The sequence below is a fragment of the Mastomys coucha genome, unplaced genomic scaffold, assembly GCF_008632895.1.
Source record: "Mastomys coucha isolate ucsf_1 unplaced genomic scaffold, UCSF_Mcou_1 pScaffold22, whole genome shotgun sequence".
NCBI lineage: Eukaryota > Metazoa > Chordata > Mammalia > Rodentia > Muridae > Mastomys > Mastomys coucha.
In genome coordinates this window covers 18,790,810-18,812,413 of record NW_022196905.1, presented here as the reverse complement: position 1 = coordinate 18,812,413, position 21,604 = coordinate 18,790,810, and the positions used below count along the sequence as shown (strand labels likewise).

At 42.7% G+C, this 21,604-nt stretch overlaps 1 protein-coding gene and 1 long non-coding RNA gene across 7 annotated transcripts in view; one reads left to right on the top strand and one right to left on the bottom strand.

Annotated features, from left to right (window-relative positions):
• The window catches only part of Ddc (dopa decarboxylase), an 87,501-nt gene that overhangs the window by 41,305 nt on the left and 24,592 nt on the right, over positions 1-21,604 (bottom strand). For 4 of the 5 annotated variants that reach the window (XM_031339008.1, XM_031339007.1, XM_031339010.1 and 1 more), the window contains exons 4-6: positions 18,934-19,053; positions 11,208-11,342; positions 9,931-10,074 (exon numbers count right to left, since the gene is read on the bottom strand). In XM_031339008.1, coding sequence (XP_031194868.1) covers positions 9,931-10,074; positions 11,208-11,342; positions 18,934-19,053 — 399 coding nt within the window. The remainder of the gene's footprint in view (positions 1-9,930; positions 10,075-11,207; positions 11,343-18,933; positions 19,054-21,604) is intronic. The other variant, XM_031339011.1, reaches the window with a different exon arrangement.
• LOC116068897 lies at positions 14,052-20,020 on the top strand. 2 transcript variants are annotated; one of them, XR_004109750.1, is made up of 4 exons: positions 14,052-14,209; positions 16,897-16,989; positions 18,232-18,391; positions 19,828-20,020. It is a non-coding gene; the product is annotated as an uncharacterized LOC116068897 (long non-coding RNA). The 2 variants fall into 2 exon arrangements; XR_004109751.1 differs by lacking the exon at positions 18,232-18,391 and having other exon boundaries at positions 14,071-14,209.

The window sequence follows — 21,604 nt, the reverse complement described above, 5'->3', positions numbered from 1 at the left end:
GCTGGCCTCGAACTCAGAAATTCACCTGCCTCTGCCTCCCAAGTGCTGGGATTAAAGGCGTGCGCCACTACAACCTGGCCAAATAACTTCTCATAAAGTTGGAAGGACAGTTCCCCAAGAAAACAGCAAGCCTTATTGATATGCATCCCTCATCAAAATGCACAAACTAAAAATTGATTAACCTGTAGAAAGAAAGAGATGAGGCAACCCTCACATATAGACTCTTAGTACTCTTATACCAGGAATGGATAGATCCAAGAGATGTAAATATGATAAAGACATTCTTGAATTGCAAAGTACCATTAAGTATTGGATTTAATGAAATCTGTAAAATACTTCACATGATAATCACAAAATGTAACTTCTTCACATGTTTATATGGAAAATTCACTAACACAAGGCATGTTCTAGGCCATAAAACACATCTTAATAAATTTGAAAGAATAGATATTATACAAGATATGTTCTTAAATTACAGTGGAATTTAACTAGAAATCAGTAACTAAAAGATACCTAGATTATACTCCAAACTATGAATAATTATAAAACACATTTCTAAATGTCAAAAGAAAATTCCCAAGAAATACTAAAAAGTATTTCAACTCATAGAAAATGATACTACATCTCAAGATAATTTATCAGTATAGTAAAAGTGCTTTGAGAGAGATTTATAGCATTGAATGCATAAACTAGAGTAGAAAGCAAGTCAAATCTATAATCTAAGTGATCAGATTAGAAAACTAGTAAAAGAAGAAAATTAAATGCAAAGTGAACATAACAAAAGAGAAAGAAATATCAATAAATCAATGAAATAGAGAATAGCAAAAAGTTGATTCTTTGAAGAGATCAATAAATGTGGTAGACTTTATCCAGATTAGCTAAAACAAAACAGCAAAGACAAAAATTATTAACATCAAAACTGGAACCATTACTACATTGAAAAGATAATAGAAAATATTATGGACTCTGATCTCATAGACATTAAAGGGATAATAAGAAATACCATGGGCTCAATGTCCACAAATTGAAAGACACAAAGGAAATACATAGATTTCTTGAGATCCGATGTAAATCTTACATAAAGATACATGCATAATCTCAGTAGAGATGCATCTGTTTTTTAAAGATTTATTTATTTATCTTTTCTTTTAAGATTTATTTATTTATTATATGTAAGTACACTGTAGCTGTCTTCAGACGCACAAGAAGAGGGCGTCAGAACTCATTACGGGTGGTTGTGAGCCACCATGTGGTTGCTGGGATTTGAACTCATGACCTTCTGAAGAGCAGTCGGTGCTCTTACCCGCTAAGCCATCTCACCAGCCCCTATTTATTTATCTTATGTATATGAGTACACACTGTAGCTGTACAGATAGTTGTGAGCCTTCGTCTGGTTGTTGGGAATTGACTTCAGGACCTCTGTTCCCTCTGGCCAACTGTACTTGCTCCAGATGGCCCCACTCACTCCAGTTGGTCCTACTCGTTCAGGCCCAAAGATTTATTTATTATTATAAATAAGTACACACTGTAGCTGTCTTCAGACACACCAGAAGAGGGCGTCAGATCTCATTACAGGTGGTTGTGAGGCAACATGTGCTTGCTGGGATTTGAACTCCGGACCTTTGGCAGAGCAGTTGGTGCTCTTACCCACTGAGCCATCTCACCAGCCTGAGATGCATCTATTGAAACTGTTTGAGTAGTCAGTAACTTTGAAAATTAGAAAGTACCATTCTCAGCTGGACTCCTCAGTTGTTCCACTGAACATTTCAGAAAGAAACATGAAATACCATCTATGATACAAACATTACTACAATACCTAACCTAGACAAGAACTTCAGGAGAGGCTATGATAGCCAAATATCATAAGCATAGATGTAAGAATCTTTCATAAAACATCTGCAAAATTAATCCAACAGTATGAAAGGAATTATATGTTACAACCAAGTACACTTTACTTCAGACAGCTGGTTGGATGTTTGAAAACAAATATCATCTGGCTAAAGAAAACATATCATTATGTATGATCTGAAGCAAAGTTACCTCTAGGCAAACTAGGATTATGCAAAACTTTGATATTAGCCATGAGTCTCATGGTAGATATTAACAAATGAATCTGGAATAACCAAGACAGTGTGGTCTTAGAAACAGCAAGAAAGGGCTGGAGAGGTGGCTCAGCCATTCAGAGCACTGACTACTCTTCCAGAGGTCCTGAGTTCAATTCCCACAAACCACATGGTAGCTCCCAACCATCTGTAATGGGATCTGACCCCCTCTTCTGGTGTGTTTGAAGACAGGGACAGTGTACTTATATACATAAAACAAATAAATCTTTAGAAAGAAAGAAATGAAGAAACAGGAAAAAAAAAAGCCAGACCAGTGGGCCAGAAATAGGTCTACACATGTAAGTCAAGCAGTAGTTGAAGGAGAAGAAATGGTTGTTTAATGGGGGGCAGTCTAGTCTTTCAACAGACCACTCTGGAACAATGGCCCATCACAAGACTCACATATGCACACCCTCAAAGGACTCTAAACATATTTTACTCCTTTCACAAGACTCAGCTGAAAATAGATTATAGATTTAAGTATAGAGTAGGAAACTACAAAGCGCCTAAAATGTAACACTGAGGAAAATCTATCTGGTCATGGTGTTGAATCAGTTGGCTGGAGTCCTTTTGTTCTGTTTATACAGAAATAATGTGTAGCCAAGGAGACAACCTTCAAGTTCTGGGCCCCTTTGTTTCCCTTGGTGTTTTGCAGCAGTGAGTGATGGCAGTAAGCAGGTGGGAGCAGCAGCAGGTGGTACCTTCTAGTGTTACAATCTTCATGCATGCCTTGAATATTGGGACTCTAAGCCCTGTACGTGCTACAGCTCTTGTGTAAGCCTAGAAAGCTGGGATTTTTCAGCCCTTGCTTGTAATTAGGGTTGAAGTTTGTGGGCAGCAGGAGTATAAGGATTTCTCAGCTCTTGACAGCCGCCAGTGTCACAAATCTTGTGTAGGACAAGGAAGTTGGGATTCCTGAACCCCACACTCTGGCCAGTGTTATGTGCTAGCCCCGGGGCCTCTGAAACCCTTGGTCCTAACGATCTGACAGTTCTCTGGAATTCCTCTGGCAAACAGGGCCTGCAGTTTTTCTTTTCTGACACTTTATGCCCTTTTCTTCTTCTTTGGTCTCAGCTGCCCACCACATCACAAAGTGTACGTAAAGACTGTTTCATGAACACTGATTGCATTGTGTTTTGTTCTGTTTTGTTTTATTTTAATAGTATCTAGCACTGCTCCAAAGAGGGAAAGGTCCTTTGCGTTGTACTTGCTAATAAACTCCTATGTATAACACCAAAGGTCTAATCTGTGGAAGGAGTGGATAAACTGCACCTCACTAAAACTGCCTCTCTTCTTCAGCCCTTCATGTCCCACCCTAGCAGCTCTCAGACTGTTCATCCCATTCTTCTTCAGCTGCCTTGTCTCCCTCACTGCCCAGCCTGCCAATTTGCTCAGCTGTTGCTGCCACTGCCTCTCGGATGCCTTTGCCATCCCGGCAGCTCTGCTCTTTCCGTTGCTCAGCCTCACTCCTAAAAGGAAAGACCACTGGAGAGAGCCCTTTTACTTGGCCTAATGTTGCCATACCAGGGAAGCCAACACAGTACAATGTATCGAAGCTGGTAGACTTAGTGAGCCTGGGAAGCCTGAAAAGAGGCATTAAGGCGGAAACTGCCATTTGTTTTGAGCCAATACAGCCTTGCTCGCCTCTTAGCACCAATCACACCACTGAGACCTGTTTTTGGATCAATCACAGCCTTGTCTCTTTACCACCAGTCAGTGCAGTTTCTTTCCTATGACAGTGTGTTGGTTTCCTTTTGGCTCATGTGGAAATGGTAGCAGGGTTATATAGATATAGTTTATGGAAGCTTGCGATAGCAAATATACTGGCATGAACTGTTTCAAACAGCACTGGCTGAAGCTATACTCTTCAGTAGTTGGGTAATCAACTATGGCAATCTTGTTTAGTTTTCACAGGGTGCCTGTGAACTAACTCTTTTCAATGATTGGCGCTGGCATAAGGGTAGTTGACTATTTGCCTTGACAGTTCTGTTGCAACTAAGGCAGCAAGCAAGAGAGAGTCAAACGCTGCTAATTAGGGAATCAAATTGGGCCATTCTTCTACATGTTTGATTATGAGGAAAAGGACATCACAAAGAGTACTTAAAGACTGTTTCATTAACACTGATAGCGTTGTGTTGTGTTTTGTTTTGTTTTAATAGTATTTAGCACTACTCCAAGTAGGGAAAGGTTCTTTGTGTTGTCCTGGCTAATAAACTTTTATGTGTAACACAAAAGGTCTGATCTGTGGAAGGAACTGATTAACTGCACCTCACTAAAATTAGATATCTGTCTCACCAAAGACAAAAAGACCCAAATTCAGAGACTAGAACAACAGGCTACAGACTGTGAGAAGACATTTGGAAAACATGTAAGTCAGTATGGAAACTTTGTTCTATTTTTTAATCTGTGAGCCTGCACTATGACTTGAATGTGGAATGTCCCTCACAGGCTTATGTATTTCAACACTCGAGCAGATGGCGGTGTGGCTTTAGAAGGCTGCAAGCTATTTGGGACATGGGGCCTAGCTAGGGGAAGTGGGTCATTGTGGGGCAGATCTTACGGGTTCTTGGCCGGCTCCTTTCTAGCCTGAGCTCTCTGGTTTTTGACTGCTAATGTGATTTAACAGCTGCCTCACATTCCAACTGCCCTCCAAACAGCCCTGCTGCCATTTGATAGCCTACGTTCCTTAAACCAGGAGCCAGAATAATTCCTTCCTCCTTGAATTATTTCTGTTAGGTATTCTGTCACGGCAGCAACCCAAAACTGCTCTAACAAAATCAATCTGTTACCAAAAAAAAAAAAAAAAAAAGAAGAAGAAAAAAGAAAAGAAAGAAAGAAAGAAGAAAGAAAGAAAGAAAGAAAGAAAGAAAGAAATCAACCCAGGGTTGACATTGATGGCTGCCAGGGGAGGGAGAGTCGGCTTTCCTTGAGGGTGCGGTCCCTGGTATGTCAACTGTGCTCCACTGGATCGTCCCACCCCCATGAGTATCTGGGCAATGCAAAACAGACTCAGTGGGTTATTTAAAAAGAAAAAAAAACAGACACAGGTTTGTGAGTGGGTAGGGAGGTGTGGGTAACTTCTGAAAATAATTAGGGAGAGGAACTGGGGGTGAATTTTATCAAAATGCATTGTACAAAATTCTCAGTGAGTTCATAAAAACAATATGTTTAAAAAGAAAAAAATTAAAAATCAACGCAGGAGCAGGAAAGATGGTCAGTGTCTAAGAGCACATACTGTTTCTGCAGAGGATCCAAATTTGGTTTCTAGCAAGTATTATGGAGCAGATAACTCCATAACTCACAACCACTTGTAACTAACTGTAATTCTAAAGGAAATCAGCATCTTCTTCTGGACTTTGAGGGCATCTGCTCACACACGCACATGTACACGCACACACTTAAAAAATGATTTCGCATTTTACTAAAAAATGTATGGAGAAATATGAGTAGGTCAGACTGAACTCTATATTTCTTTTTTAAAGATACAAAGCATGGAAATGAGTATATGAGGTACCTGACATTCAGTAGAAAGATGTAACTGCATGTAACTATAGCCCCAGAATGAAAGGAAAGAGGAAACAGAGAGAAATAGACTACGAGAAGAAGACAATGGGTATTTCCCAAAAGTGATATTAGAATCCACCTTGTTCCCATGGATTGGAAATAGAGTAAGTATAAAAAAACTTTGTGTCATAGTAAACACTTTCCTTGTCCTGCCCACAAGGAAAGGGGAAAAACAAAAACTGTAAGCGACCTGGAAGAGGAAAGTCACTTTCCTCATTATCTCAATGCAAACAACAATAACACTGACAACTGATATCTCACCAGGATTCACAGAAGAAAGTCGATGAACAGGCATAGGCTTCCTCCTTAGCATTTATGCTCAGCTGTGATAGGACCTAGAATCACCTTCGAGAGAGGCTTCTGGGAAGGCCTGCCTGTGGAGCGGGGTGTGTGTGTGTGTGTGTGTGTGTGTGTGTGTGTGTGTGTGTGTGTGGAGGGATGGGGGGTGAGGTGGGGGGTGGTTATCTTGATTGTGCTAACTGGTGTAGGGAAGACTCACTGTAATTGTAGGAGGGACGTCTGGGCACCAAATGTGGAGACACTAACCTGAACCCAAGCGTGCATGCATTCATTGCTCTTGATGCATTGCACTTGAACTGTGAGCTCAAAAGGCAAAACAAGGGCGGTGGTGGCTCACGCCTTTAATCCCAGCACTTGGGAGGCAGAGGCAGGAGGATCTCTGAGTTTGAGGCCGGCCTGGTCTACAGAGTGAGTTCCAGGACAGTCAGGCCTACACAGAGAAACCCTTTCTTGAAAAACCAAAAAAAAAAAAAAAAAAAAAAAAAAAAAAGGCAAAACAAGCGGGGGCTTGAGAGACAGCTGTCTTTAAGAGCACTGGTTATTCTCCTAGAGGACTGGGGTTTGATTCCTAGCCGCCACATGAAAACTCAACAACCATCAGGAACAGGTGACCTTGGCCTCCAGCGACACTACAAACAAATGATGCTCAGAGTATATCCAGCAAAATGCAAAATAAAATTAAAATCTTAAAACAAAACAAAAGCAAAAAGCACCCTTTTGTCCTTAGGTCAGGAAAATGTCTTTCAAAAGTAAACAAAAGAGGCTGGCGAGATGGCTCAGCGGGTAGGAACACTCACTGCTCTTCCAAAGGTCCTGAGTTCAAATCCCAGCAACCACATGGTGGCTCACAACCATCTGTAATGAGATCTGACGCCCTCTTCTGAAGTGTCTGAAGACAGCTCCAGTGTACTTACAAATAATAAATAAATAAATCTTAAAAAAAAAAAGAAAAAACAAAAGTAAACAAAAAATAAAGATTTTTTTCATAGAAATAAAGCTAGCAGACCACCCTGTCGATTCACTAAGATAAATTCTAAATATTTTTCTTTTCTTTTCTTTTTTTTTGAGGGGGAGAAGGGGATGGTTTTCAAGACAGGGTTTCTCTCTGTAGCCCTGCCTGTTCTGGAACTCACTCTGTTGACCAGGCTGGCCTCGAACTCAGAAATCCACCTGCCTCTGCCTCCCAAGTGCTGGGATTAAAGGTGTGCACCACCATTGCCCAGCTGTTCAGCCCATTTTTAATAGGGTTTGTTTTCTTGATAATTAGATTTTTTAGTCCCTTGTATATTCTAGACAGAGAAACCCTGTCTCAAAAAAACAAAAAACAAAAAACAAAAAAAACCAAAAACCAAAAACCAAAACAAAAATGTGCTGAACACTAAACAGAGGGTTCTCAAATGAAGAAATACAAATGTCCAAGAAATATCCTTGGCCACCAGGGAAATGCAAATTAAAAAAACTACATTGGTATTTTACCTTAACCCAGTCACAATGGCCAAGATCAAGAAAACAAATGACAATAGATGCTTTTGAGGGTATGAGAAAACAGGAACACTCACTGTTGATTGGAGTACAAACTGGTGCAGCCACCATGGAAATCAGTGTGACACTTCCTCTAAAATCGAGGAGAATTACCTTGTGACCCAGCTATATCATTCTAGGACATATACCCAAAGGACTCTAGCTATAGCCTTTATAGCTACAGAGTCTTATATATACACAGAGAAGATGTATATTCTTATATTCTTATAGTCTTATATATACATACATATAGTCTTATATATACAGAGACTATATATTCATATATAATTTTTACATACATATATAATATATAGTCTTGTATATAAAGAGAATATGTATAACACACACACACACACATATATATACACACACACACAGATAACTGCTCATCCATGTTCATGGATGCTCTATTTACAAAGTGAGAAAAAAAATAAGCTATCTACTAGTTATCAAATGGACAATGAAGGGGCTGGATAATGAGAGATGGCTCAGTGGTTAAGGGCACTGACTGCTCTTCCGAAGGTCCTGAGTTCAAATCCCAGCAACCACATGGTGGCTCACAACCATCCATAATGAGATCTGATGCCCTCTTCTAGGGTGTCTGAAGACAGCTACAGTGTACTTACATATAATAAATAAATAAACCATTTTAAAAATGGATAATGAAGATGTGGTTTATATACATGACAGAATTTTATTCCATTTTAATGAAAAACAAAATTCGCAGTCAAGTGGATGGAGTCAGGTAACTCAAACACAGAAATACTAACACCACATTTTATCTCTCATATGTGGACCCTAGTTACCATCTTTAGATTTGTGTGTTTACTTTGAAGAACTTATAGAAACTAGGATGGTAGAAAAGGGCCACTATTGGAGAGAGGAAGAAATAAAGATCTTAATGATGAGAGAATAGTAGAATACTCGTGCTGTGAAGATGGATGGAATAATGGAGCAGGAAAGATTCCATGCAGAGAGAGAAAGGGGGAGTGGCATAAAGCAGGAGCTGAGGGAGGGATAATGATACTGAGGAGTGTTTTAAAGTGCCACATGGAAAGTTGCTATCCCAAAAGTTTACCACTAATAGTAATAATAATAATAACAACAACAACAATAGAAAGGTTTGGATGCAGGTACCCTACACAAGATGTTCAGGCTACTCCTATGAGCCCTGGGTTCCATCCCCAACACTGTAAAATAAAAGGGATAAAAGAGATTCTTCTAAACATCTTTTTCAAACCCAGATGCACACTAGACTCTTGTTATTTAATGTGCCTGGTTCTACCGTGGTCGTGCTTCCAAAAGTCTACAGGAAAGGGGCCCAGAGTCGGCATTCCTAAAATTCCCTCGGGTAACACTGTGTAGCCAGACAGAATATCCACAGAGCCACAGTCGTGACATTCTAATTGCTTCAAACATGACATATTAGTCCCAGGCAGAACATACTGCTGTGGCTATGTCAGAAACATGACAATTCCCAGACTCCAGGTGCATCCCCCACTAGAATGAATATCTAGGCACAAAAGAGCCTGCATGCCATTTGGCTGGTTAGATATTTTTACCTTGGAGGGAAACGTTACTGCTTGCTCACAAGCCTCACACAAATGAACCAACTTTCTTAGCATCTGCTGAGAGCAACAAACCCGGGCAGGAAAGCCTGTAATTATTCTTTTTAAAAAGATGGTTTTATTCCTTGGCATTTTCCTACACATTATAGCCATTCTGGTTACTCTCACACCCGATTCCCTCATATCTCCTTTCTATCCTTGACATTTCACCTCCCTGTTTAGAAGTCTTTCTCACATTCATTTTGTTTTGTCTTGCTACCCACTGATTTTGACCAGGGCTCTCTCTCTCTGCGTGACTATACGCTTTGAGGCATCCTTTTGAGTGTGCCGAGCTCACCTGTGGGTAGACATGTATCTTAGTCACTTTTCTGCTGGTGTAATAGAACACCATGACCTAGACAAAGAAGGAAGAATGGATCTAAACTTCCTGTTGCAGAAGGTTAGTGTCCTAAATGGCAGGGGCAGCTGACAGCAGGCAAGAGGCATTGCAGGAGGGCCAGGAAGGTAAGAATTCACAGCTTGAGTGCCAAGTGTAACAAAAAAGAGTGAATTGAAAATGGTGCAAGAGTTTTGTTTTGGTTTGGTTTTTTCCTCAAAGCTCACTCCATTGAAAGACTGTACCACTTAAAGCTCTCCAAATAATGCCAACACCTAGGGACCAAGTGGCCAAATGCCTAACTAGCACTACGGGGGCACATTTCTCATTAAAATCACTACAGCAAGTAAAGACAATGACTACCTCTTCCCAGAACACACACACACACACACACACACACACACACACACACACACACACACACACTTCAAACTCTACCCCAGGTTCATACAGGACCCAGAGGACCCCACGTGCCATCTCCACTGAGCATTGAACTTACAAAGAATGGAATCAGGCCAGCTGCCTTGTCCTGCGCCAGGGCCTCCTGAAGGGCAGAAGCTCTCATGGAAAAGTTGCCATCCGAAGGGATTGCTTTTAGTTTTATTCCACCAATTAATCCAGCTCTTTCTACAGAGGAGTGTGCCTGTGACAAGAGTGAGTAGTAAGACATGAATGGAGTCTGAGTCATTGGCTCTGCAGAGCACTTGCTCTGGGCTCTTGATACCCCATGAAGGTGACAGAGTTGGTATCTTCCCCCCCACACACACACCCCGCCACTCCTTTTTGAAAGCACCCCTTCTCTGGACTTATTCCCATCCCAGAATCTTGCTTTCCAGTCTAACGAATCAAATTCTGCCAGAGTGAGTGTTGGCTCCACATTAAGTTTTTCATTCATTTGTGTTATTTTGAATTACACGTAGCTTTAAGTATTTAGCAATTTGCACACCAAAGGAGACAAATAGGGCTGTGAGATAAAAGAATACACTGAAAGCAGCATAAAAGAAATAAGAGTAAGCAGATAAAAGAAAGCAGCACACTTCTTCAATCCCAGCACTTGGGAGGCAGAGGCAGGCGGATTTCTGAGTTTGAGACCAGCCTGGTCTACAGAGTGAGTTCCAGGACAGCCAGGGCTACACAAGGAAACCCGTTTCAACCCCCAGACCCCACCCACCCTGCAAAAAAACTAACAAAATAAAATAAAGAAAAAGAAACAATAGAAACAGTTGATCAATTGAAAAGTCAAGTAAATACAATAAGTGAGCTAAAACTACTAAATTTTTATTTACTCCTCTTTGTAAGGTTTTATGAGCATTATAATGAACTCTAAGTCAGTCCTCTCAGGCCACAAGCTGGACCGAATGCTCACAGCAGGCATGATGGTTTTTTATCCCTTTTGGAAATAAAAAAAAAAAAAAGTAGGCTTTGCGAATGTACATGATTTACAAAGCTAGGATTTGGCATCAGGTTGGAGTCTCACTTCCAAGTTTTCCACAGTGGAGCTTTAAAGGCAGGCCACAGGGACACTGAGCAGTCCCACACTACAGAAATGGTTTCCAGCCAGTTGTGGAGGCTCGCAGTATGTGTATTTTATTTCTGACTAGATCTATCAAGCTCCCACGATAGAATAAGGAGTTTCTCTGCCTTGTGATCCCCGAGGAACGGCTTTTGGATTTGACATGATGCTAACTGTTCCTTGGATTCAGCTCTGTGTGGAGGATGGGGGTGGGGGGTGAGGGGTGCTGGCTGTTGGGCCAATGCCCACACCAGCACACGTACCTGATCAGATGTGTAAGCGACCAGCTTTTCCATGATAGCAGCTTGTGTCAACTCTGGGGAGGCTGCCTGCAGCTGGCGGATAACTTTAGTCCGAGCCGCCAGTAGGGCCACCAAGGTGGCTTCACTGGCACTTCCCTGAATCCAAGAGAAAAAGGCCAAATGAATTCGAAATGTTGCAAAGAAGTCCCAGTCTAAACTTTTGGAAGACATATTATTTATGTCCATAGTTTCCTTTAAGGGTTGAGCCAGAAATTGCAAAATTCACTCATTTTTGCATCTCACATCTGCAGGGGCTGGTTTAGCTCTTGTAATTAGTTTGACATTGTTTTATCCATATTATGTCCCAGTGAGCTAACCCTCTGATCCTGTAGCATATACAAGACTCTGCAGGTGTTCTCTCATGGGTTCCTTAGGCCTGGTCTGGGACATACTGTCTCCACTTCCATCAGAGGAAGAGACTGATCCAGGGCAACCTGCCCAATCCCTGTTCTGTGTTCCTATGCATGTGGACAGAACAATTTGTATTTGCTTATAACATAGGAATGTATTTTCCTTGACACACAGAGGTTGATTTGGAAGGTTTCTCCCAGTTCTTAATGTAACAGGCTGAACTGTGCTCCCTCCCTCCCTCCCTGTAATCCACGTACTGAATCCCTAGTCCTCAGCAGCTCAGAATGTCCTACACTTACAGAAATAGGACCTTTTAAGCCAAACACCGTTTTACATTACATACATGTAGTCTTAGCACTAAGGAGGCTTAGGCTTGAGGATAACCGTGAGTTCAAGGCCAACTTGGGTATGTCATATGTACTAAGCCAGCTAGGGCTACAGTGTGAGAAGGTCTCATAACACCCATAAGAAAAGAAAGAAAGAAGCAAGAATATTAGGAAGTGGTAAGGAGGGAGGGAGAGACAGAGGGGACCTTTAAGTAATAATTAAATCTTTAGACCCGAAACCAATCTGAATGGTGTCCTGAGAATAAAAAATTAGGCAGCAGACATGACAGACACCAAGTGAGACCTTGAGAAGGCAGAAATGAGATGGCAGTAATGAGCAATTCAAGACTAAACCTCGGGAGAAACAATCCTGTTGACACGTTGGTCTTGGCCTTCAGCCTTCATGCATGACTCTGAAGCAGTGAATGTACTGTTTCAGCCGTCTTTGCCTCGTGCTTTCTTAATGGCAGGCCTGGTGAACCAGTGCATGAAATCCCAACCATTTGCTTCAGTAATGTGGAAAAGTATTGAATCCAATCCATCTTTTGAACTTGAGAGTGAGAGAAGTGGGTTCAGCACCCACTATATTATTTATCCCATGTAATTTGTAAAATAACCCTATTTGTAATGTCTTTCATCTTCAGATGGGCCTCTGTAACATCCCGCCAGATTTGCAGTATGACTTGGGTATGGTTAAAAATTAAGCTCCGTCTGGTTTTTCTTGGTACTTCCTAGCACTTGTGCTCAGCTCCCCTGGGAGACAAATCTCAGGAGAACCCGTCAGATTAATAAGACCATGGAGTTTTTCAGATAAATATACAGTGAATTGTGTAGAGTTGTACATTTTTCTTATTAATATTTTGCCCCCTTCATCAATTCATGATGTCCCACTTGGATTTTTCCCACCTACTGATTTTACTTATTCTTTTGAATCAAGTCCTATTCCCTGAGGAGTAGAGTGAGCTTTCAAGCTAGGTACACATATTCCTATTTCTGTAGTTGTAATGCATGAGTTCAGATAAACAGACCACGGTCTTTACTAAGCATCTGAATGACTCACACATTTCCTTCTGGGCTGTACTACCAACAGTCGTCCTGCATAGTTTCAGACTACGTCAAAGAAGGCCGACAAGACTGGCAGCCATTTCAGGAAATTCAAGTCTGTGAGAACAGATGCTGCGTCGTCTCCCACTTCTTCTGTGCATCCCATTGTTTTTCTCTCCTGGCTTGCTTATTTCAGACTCCCTGGCCACATTTTATTTTTCAAGGTCTTTCTATTAAAAAGTAGATTGTGGGAGCCTGGCATGGTGGCGCATGCCTTTAACCCTAGCACGCAGGAGGCAGAGGCAGAGGCAGGAGAATCTCTGTGAGTTTGAGGCCAACCTGGTCTACAAAATGAGTTCAGGACAACCAGAGCTCTGTTGCACACAGAAACCCTGCCTCGAAAAACAAAAACAAAACAAAGTGGATCGTTGTTGTAGCGGCACACGCCTTTAATCCCTGCACCCAGAAGGGAGACAGAGATAGGCTGATCTCTATGTTTGAGTCCAGCCTGGTCTTCATAGTGAGTTTCAGGACATCCTGGGCTATATAGTGAAACCCTGTCTTGAAAAAAAAAAGTAGATTTTTGAAAAATCTACCCTCTTCTTTGGAGCCCTGGACACCTTTATAATTCTGAGTAGCTCATTAAGGACTTGGAGGGCACTCTCCATATTCTGACAGAAATTTTTCTTTTTGTCAACAAAACATAATGTAAGAAATACCAACAAAGTTCATTGTAAAAATAATCATCCTTAGAATACTGGATCTCAACATGCCATTGCAAGATCCAGTTTGGGCAAATTTGAACAAGGCGAATGAGAGAGAGGGGGCGGGGAAAGGAGGGAGGGAGGAGCAGGGGGAGGGAGGGAAGGAGAGAGAGGGGGGAGAGGGAGAGGGGGAGAGAGAGAGACAGAGAGAGACACAGAGAGACAGAGAGAGAGAGAGAAGAGAGAGAAGCCCACGCTGATCATTGTGCTTCATAGCTCAGAAACTGGGGGACTGAACAGCCCTGAGCTGCATCAAGCTAAGCCCACACACTAGCTCCTTCGTTTACCTGGAACCGGTTTTCCCCACGTCTTTGTGTGACTCGCCAATGCCTTTGCTTCAGGCAGACAAAGGTTGCCATGGCGAGCCAGCTCTAAGGTGGGAGGGACCTTTTGGGAGAGTCGATGCTCAGGGCTGCTGATGCCCTGAGCCGAAAGGTCCTTTCATCTTCTAGGTTTTACAAATGTCACCTCACACAGGGTAAGAAATTGGCAGCTTTTCTTCTACAAGAGCTTTCAAACCCAATTAAGAGACCCATTTTGCAGGTCTCATTTGTCCGGCCTCACAATGATGGTGTGCCGTTGGGCTCAGACACCCACTGCTGCGCTGATGCTAAGCTGTGATTACAGCTCTGAGGGGATCGATAAGGCAGGCTGCCTCGCGGGCTGTCACTGGGCTCAGTGCTCTTTAAGGCCTCACAAATTACAGACAATCAGCCTCATGAGCTGAAAAGGGCCAGCCAGCTCCCTGCAGTAAACACAAGGAAGTCTGCTTTCTACCAACCCAAACTAAGTGGGTTGAGCTCACCAGGGTTTTGCTGAAGCCTGGGCCGAGTGATGCCAGAATTAGCTCTAACCTAAGGCTGGGACTTCTCAAAATGAGATTGTCTTTACCGAAAAGATGGTTTAGCCCAATGGTAACTTTCAAACCTCCCAAGCAGAGAGCCTGTGCAAGGTAGTGATAATACTTAACACCATCTTTACACACTGCCTTTAATTAGCTTCTGCTGCTGAACTTGTCTGAGCCTCAATTTCTTTGCTATGAAAACTAAGGTTGATAATGCAACCAATCCTCATGAGTATTTTGAGGATGAAAATCGATTATATGGCCAGGCTGTGGTGGCACATGCCTTTAATTCCAGCACTTGGGAGGCAGAGGCAGGCGGATTTCTGAGTTTGAGGCCAGCCTGGTCTACAGAGTGAGTTCCAGGACAACCAAGGCTACACAGAGAAACCCTGTCTCGAAAAACCAAAAAAAAAAAAAAAAAAGGCGAAAGCACCATCAGATTTGTAATAGTTATTCAGTAAACTTTGTTACTTGTAAAATTCTTTGAGAAGTACCAAACTAGAAGATTCATCTTTGGGTACTAAAGACTCGAAAATGAAATTGTTTTCACTGTATGACAAGTGACCCAGAAGTACTCTCTTCTGTGGTCCTATTCTGGTCTTGGTGGAGCCCTTATGTGCCATGGGAAGGAAGCTGATGGTCTTGGAAGATAGTTGCCCCTCATCCTAAAGGCTGTCCTCTGAAATCTTACTCACAGGACTGAAAAACCGTAATATGGCATGAATATATTATGCACTATTTACATAAATTGTGGTACTTCATAAAAAATTGTACAGTACTAGTATTATCAAAAAATATTTGGATGAGATGGGGGCGGAGGGCAGCTGGGAGGCCCAATATGAGAGTAACAAGAAGTGTGAGGGAGAGTGCTGGAGAAAGAAGGTAGATAAAAATAAACTATAACAACATGTGTGTTAAAGTGCTATAATGAGGCCCATTGTTTTGCTTACTAACTGAAAAAATAAATTAAGAAAAGGTTTAAAATAGCTGAGGGCCAGTGAGATGGCTGAGTAGGGAGAGGTGTTGTCCTTCAAGTCTGGCCACCCACAAGAAGGTGCAAGGAAAGAACTGACTTCACAAAGCGACCTCCCTGTGAGAGTCATGACATGAGTATCAATGCATACCTACCATGTACACACACAATAGAAATAGTAGTAAGAAATTAAAATATTTAGACAGTGAAAATATAAGAAAACATTATGCATATATATTGAATCCTCTCAATTTATGTAGCCCACACATATAGAGATACTGGACTAAGGCTAGAGAGTATTGTGCTCTAAAATAGTTACTGTATTTTCCCATTTTACAGTGAGTGCCCATTATCCATAAATACAGAGGGCACAATCATTTTTAAAAGTAAGAAAGTGTAATCAAAATTGACATGGGAGATAGTAAATTGGCAATGTGGAAAATTACAGTGATACACAGAAAACCATGAGCAATTCACTGAAAATATAGAGGAGAAAATGACCAAAAAGGGAAAAAAAAAAAAAAAAGAAACTATTCACACAGAGATGGGGAGAGAGAGAACTTAAGAAAATGGTACTGAGTCTATGGAAACTCAAGCCCCTGAAAAGGGTTGAAATGGCTTCCCCACTAGCATAGAACAGAGGAAATATCCCAAGGTAGGTAGAGCTGGGTTGTTCATGAAGTAGCAGGGTTTCCCAAAACTAAAATCTCAGCCAAGATGGAGTTCTGGTGAACAGAGTGCTTTAGGGTCAGGCCTACTGTGAAGAGTGAGATACTTGCCCAGAAATAAATAAACCATAATTCTGGGCCATGCTCTGAAGATGGCTCTGCTGGCCTCTGTAGCCCTGAATGGCTGCAGACTATCTCTGGACACTCTGATTTGATTGTTCTTGTCAAGGACGATAAGCTTTTCCCTGGAAAATCAGGATTCCAGTGTCAGCACCTGGAAAGCAAACAGGGCTCCACCTAGAAGAAACACCCCTGATTGTGTATTTTGGGGATGTGTGCTGCAGCCCCTGATCAAGCTGGAACAGCGTCTATGCAATGCCTTTCTGTAACATTACCCAAGGAAGTTTGGCCATGCCACACAACCTCTGAAAAGAAAAAGCAGTGCTGTGAAATTATATTGGGATTTCCTGAGAACATTCCTGCTGCCGTTTTTTAGAAGTCTAATTCACAGTGTCCATTTATATGTCAGTTATGGTACAGCATATGTGTACACTTATTTATTACATTTATATAATAGTATATTATAGTATAATAATAATCCATATGGTAATATTTCTCTCTCTTCCTTCCTCCCTCTTTCTTTCTTTCTTCCTTTCTCCCTTTCTTTCTATCTTTAATAGGGTCTCATATGGCCAAAGCTGGCATGAATTCACCAAGGATAGTCATGAACTCCTGATCCTCATGCTTCTTCCTCTCAACTGTTGGTATTATAGGTGAGTCTCAGCCCACCTAACGCTGGTAGTTCATTTTTATCAGCTCCCTACTTACAGTGACCTAGATGTGACAAAGGGACATAATCAAAGAATAAAAAGAGTGGTTTGAGCCACAGACCCTGCTGGCCTGCCCATTCTAATGCATTTGAAGGAACAAGATTTACATTCTCAGGCCTACTGGAGCCCTGCTGAGTTTTACTCTCTGCAGGCAGAGGCTAGGAACCCACTGAGAACAAATCCTTTCAGGGCTCTTCTGCAGACTGCATGCAACACGGGCTGCATCTCCCAGCACCAAGATGCCAGGCCTCTTTCCCAGAGAGAGACTGTTTACCTTTCAGGGGAAAAGGGACTTTGCTAATGTGATTACAGTAAGAACCTTGACTTGGAAAGATTACCTTGGATTATTAGAGTGGACCCAATCCTATCACATGAGTCCTTAAAAGTGGAGACCTGATTTCACATCTGCAGTCAGAACATGACAGTGAGAGAAAGGTCAGCGAGATGGAACGCAGGTGCTTTGGGAGGTGGAGATGGGAGTTGCAGGCCAAGGAATTCCAGAAGGCTTTAGAAAACTTGAGGAGGTGGGGGAGACAGATTTCCCCCTTGTTGGGCTTCTAAGATGGCAATCTTGATTTTAGTTCATGAAAACCTATGTCAGACTTTCAGAACCATAAGATAAGAAATGTATTTAAAGCCACTAAATTGCATGTAGCACCCTTAAGAAAGAGACCATACAGTGGAGGTTAAAATACATGGGAAGTTAGAAAAAATACTCCCAGGACTACAAACTGACGGCCGTGCCTCCTAGTTTAGTTTGTCTGTACCTCCACAAAGGCATTCTTTTGTCAGCCCTAGTGCTCTCATACGTAAAGTATGTGGAGCCATCACTGCTTATCAGAGCTTCTGAGAAAACTCTACACACACACACACACACACACACACACACACACACATTTTCTTTATTCTAAGGTTAGTAATTCTTTTTCAGTGTTACAACTATGAACTTGACATGAGAAAAATAACATAAGGAGGGGTGATGAGTTAATGTAGTCCATTGTCTGTGTTACAAAATGTTTTTTAAAGATTCACATTTGCTGGGGCATGGTGGTACATTCTTTTAATCCCAGCACTTGGGAGGCAGAGCAGGTGGACTTCGGAGCTCAAGGCCAGCCTGCTCTACATAGTAAGTTCCAGGCCAGGACTACATAGTCAGACCTTGTCTTTTTTTTTTTTTTTTTTAAGCATAAATTCCAATCATTCACTCTGAAGATCCTGGTGGAAAGGAAAATTCACCACGGCTGTCATTTGCATCTGTTGTGTGCCCTCATGTAATCTCTACAGTTGTTCCTGATGAATAAGGAGAATGAATTAAATGTATGCATAGACATAGCAGAAGCCTTAGGTAAGCTGTTGGCACACAGACAAATAACACATACAGCCAAGTAGCACATACAGCCGGTGAAGCATGGCCACAGCTGTCACTTGTGGTAAAGATAGGATTCTGTGGTGGCAGCAAGACCTTTAGGTTCTAGAATACACAGACACAAGGTCTGTAACTTCCAAGCTAGAAGCTGAGGGGTATGTTATCAGTTGTTTGGGGCCTCAGTTTCCTTGGTTGTCAAATAGAGTGCCTAATTCACAGTGAGAAGTCAGTGTGTCTGGAAAGTGCCTAGACATGGTGGCCAGCAACATCTGCTTATGCTTTAGCCACTCTTCTATCTACCCGGACGGCCAGTGGAGATGGGTGCTCGTGGGAAACAGCACCAGGATCTAAATCCAAATCCCATCAACTCCAAGAACAGAGTTCCCCCAGCTTTCCTGTTCTCTGGAAGAAACCTAAAGGCATAGCAAAGAGCAACGTGGGCGCTGCTTTCTGTTTGCAGCTGTGGTCCTTTGTGGAGCCCACACTCCCAAAAGTCTGCCTTCCCGCTTTCCCCGCCTTACCTGGATCACTCCTCCCCCTTCCCCAGCTCTCCCAGCCAAAAAGGCCTCTGGCAGCTCCAGCATCTTCCCCAGCCAATCCATCATCACTGTCTCCAGCTCTGTGCACGCTGGGCTTGCAGCCTGCAGTGGGGGTTGGGGGAGAGAGTGAACAGCTAAGCCACAGGGCAGCTGGCCTTTGCACAAAAGAGTGACACAGGAAAGCATTGTTTCTTTGGTGGTTTTTATTTGATCAATTTAACAAAAAGTTCACATTTTTGGCCCCCCAAATCCACCCTTGGTGGGGAATTAATCCCTTGGTTTCTGGGATTTGAGTGTGTCTCCCACATTCATATGTTGAAACCTGAACCCAAGATGAGAGTATTAAGAGGTGGGGGAGTTTACGGGTCAACCAGCCTGTGTGGCTCCTTGCTTGTGAACTGATGGAAAATTGGGTCGTCTCTGGAGTGGATTCGATGGAAACAAGGAAGTTCACCGTAAGAACAGAAGTTTTTGTCTGTTTCATGCATGCCCGCTGCCCGCTGCACATTCTCTCCTGTGATCACACAGCAGGCCTTACTGCCAGATGCCAGTAGCATGTTCTTCACACCCTCGAGTAGACTTGTAATGTTTATAAAGCATTCAGGCTACAGTATTTTGTTCTTCCCCAGAAAATGGATTGAGACAATGCTATGTTCTCATTTCCCAGAGATCCCAGGGAGCCTCAGGGGGTTGGCTCTGCCAGGAGGCCTGGAAGCAGGGCCTGGGCCTGGCGGCATTGACAAAGATTTACAAGGAGGACATTTCTCTGCTCTTCCTCATCTCCTACCAGATGAGATCCATCAGGGATCCATGAGGGTAGATCTCTATGGGCCCCTTTTGAGTTACCTCACCAACTGTATCATCTCTCCATGACAGGTCACAGGATATAAGCTGAGAACAGTCCCTGGATACATCAACTTCCCTACCCGACCACGTACACAGCCACGGTTCTTTAAGACCTATTGCTGAAACAAGGGCCCAGTTGCTGAGGAATTCAGGGTCAATTCTTGGCTAAGTCCCAGATTTAAACTCTCTCAATCTCATATGGGCCTCAAATGCCTGAACTCAGTCTCAGTCATAGCTTAGTTTCTTTTTTCTTAGTTTCTTTCATTCATCCACACATGGTGTAAGGCACCATGCCTGCCTGCTTGTGCACCATCGTGTACTAGATCATATAACAGAACAATATAAAAAGGTCTACCGGAAGACCCTCCTCCGTGGCCACAGGCAAATTTTAGAGTGCAGGATGGAGCCAAGAAAATGGGTACTGGGTACTTTCTTCTGCTAGGCAACACCAGACAAGCCACTCATCTTATATAGTCTTTTAATTCCCTGGTGATTTGGTGTCTCCTCTCATTGCCCAGAAAAAGTGGCTGGTGGGGTACTTTCAGGTCCAGGCAAAAGTGATTTGAGCCTCCATTTTCATTTGGGTCTTTGCCTAAGGGGCACAACATTGTAACCAAGGTGCTCTTGTACATTCTGGAATTACAACATATTGATGGCAAGAGGACCTGAGGACTTTCTCCCTGCTGGTCAGATGGTTATCCTGGTGGGCTCTGCTACAGCCAGGCTAATGCTAATTCCCAGTATAGGAGCCAGCATTCCATGTTATGAACCACAACTATCAAGCAACATGACCTGTGTATCGGGAAGACCGGCATTTCCTCACCCAAGACCACCCTAGAAAAGCAGATAAATCAGAGGTTGATATTGGGTCTCCAGACAGATATGCAGTGGCTTTTGGAGCAGCAGAACGACATCAATGAAACCTGCCATGACAATATTTAATGAAAGGGAAGGGTACACTCAGCCTAGGTCTGGTCTGCTCCCAGGAGAAGGTCCCAAGTGACTGACCAAAGAGCGATGGTGAACTTCAGCAAGAAGGCCATCAACTCAGCCCTTCCCATGAGCCGTGACTCCCACTAGCCCCGTCCCTGAGGATCTCAGCTGGAAAAAAAACCAGGTGCTTTGTGGTGAAGCAGTCAGCTCAGCTGGGCCCTGATGGCTGCAGAAAATTCATAAGCTGGTTCCCTTTCTATATTCCAGGTCCTTGCTCAATGCTAGACAATACCATTGGGCTCCAAGGCACACATTTGAGAGATACTCTCTTTCTAGAGAGCCAAAGATAATACTAGGCTTTGGGGAACTCTTCATGGTATGAGCAGGCCCAGAACCTGAGAGCCAATGGCATCTGCTTCAAATCTTGCCTGAAGCACTCAGCTGGGACACAGAGCACTGGGAAACCTAGGCCAGATGCCTTCAGAGTCGGGAACTTTCTAAGTCTTTACTCCATGTAGGAAAGGACCTCACGCAGGGAGGGATGAGTAGCCTGTAGGCAGGCATGGGTCTATTTTTAGCACTTTTGCTCTGCCTTCTTGCCCATCAGATAGGCTGGACAGTAGGCTGGTGGGAGGCAGATGAATGAGTCAAGGGTAGGGACATTTTACAAAATCAGAGTGCATAGCAATCTTCTGATCTTGGGGGAATGGAAGCTTCACAGTCTTGAACTAAGATTTCGATTCAAATCAAGTGGTTATTAAAAACAAAACCAAGCAAACAGAAACCAAAATACAATACTATGCCAAATCTTCCTCTTCTCTTCTCTTCTCTTCTCTTCTCTTCTCTTCTCTTCTCTTCTCTTCTCTTCTCTTCT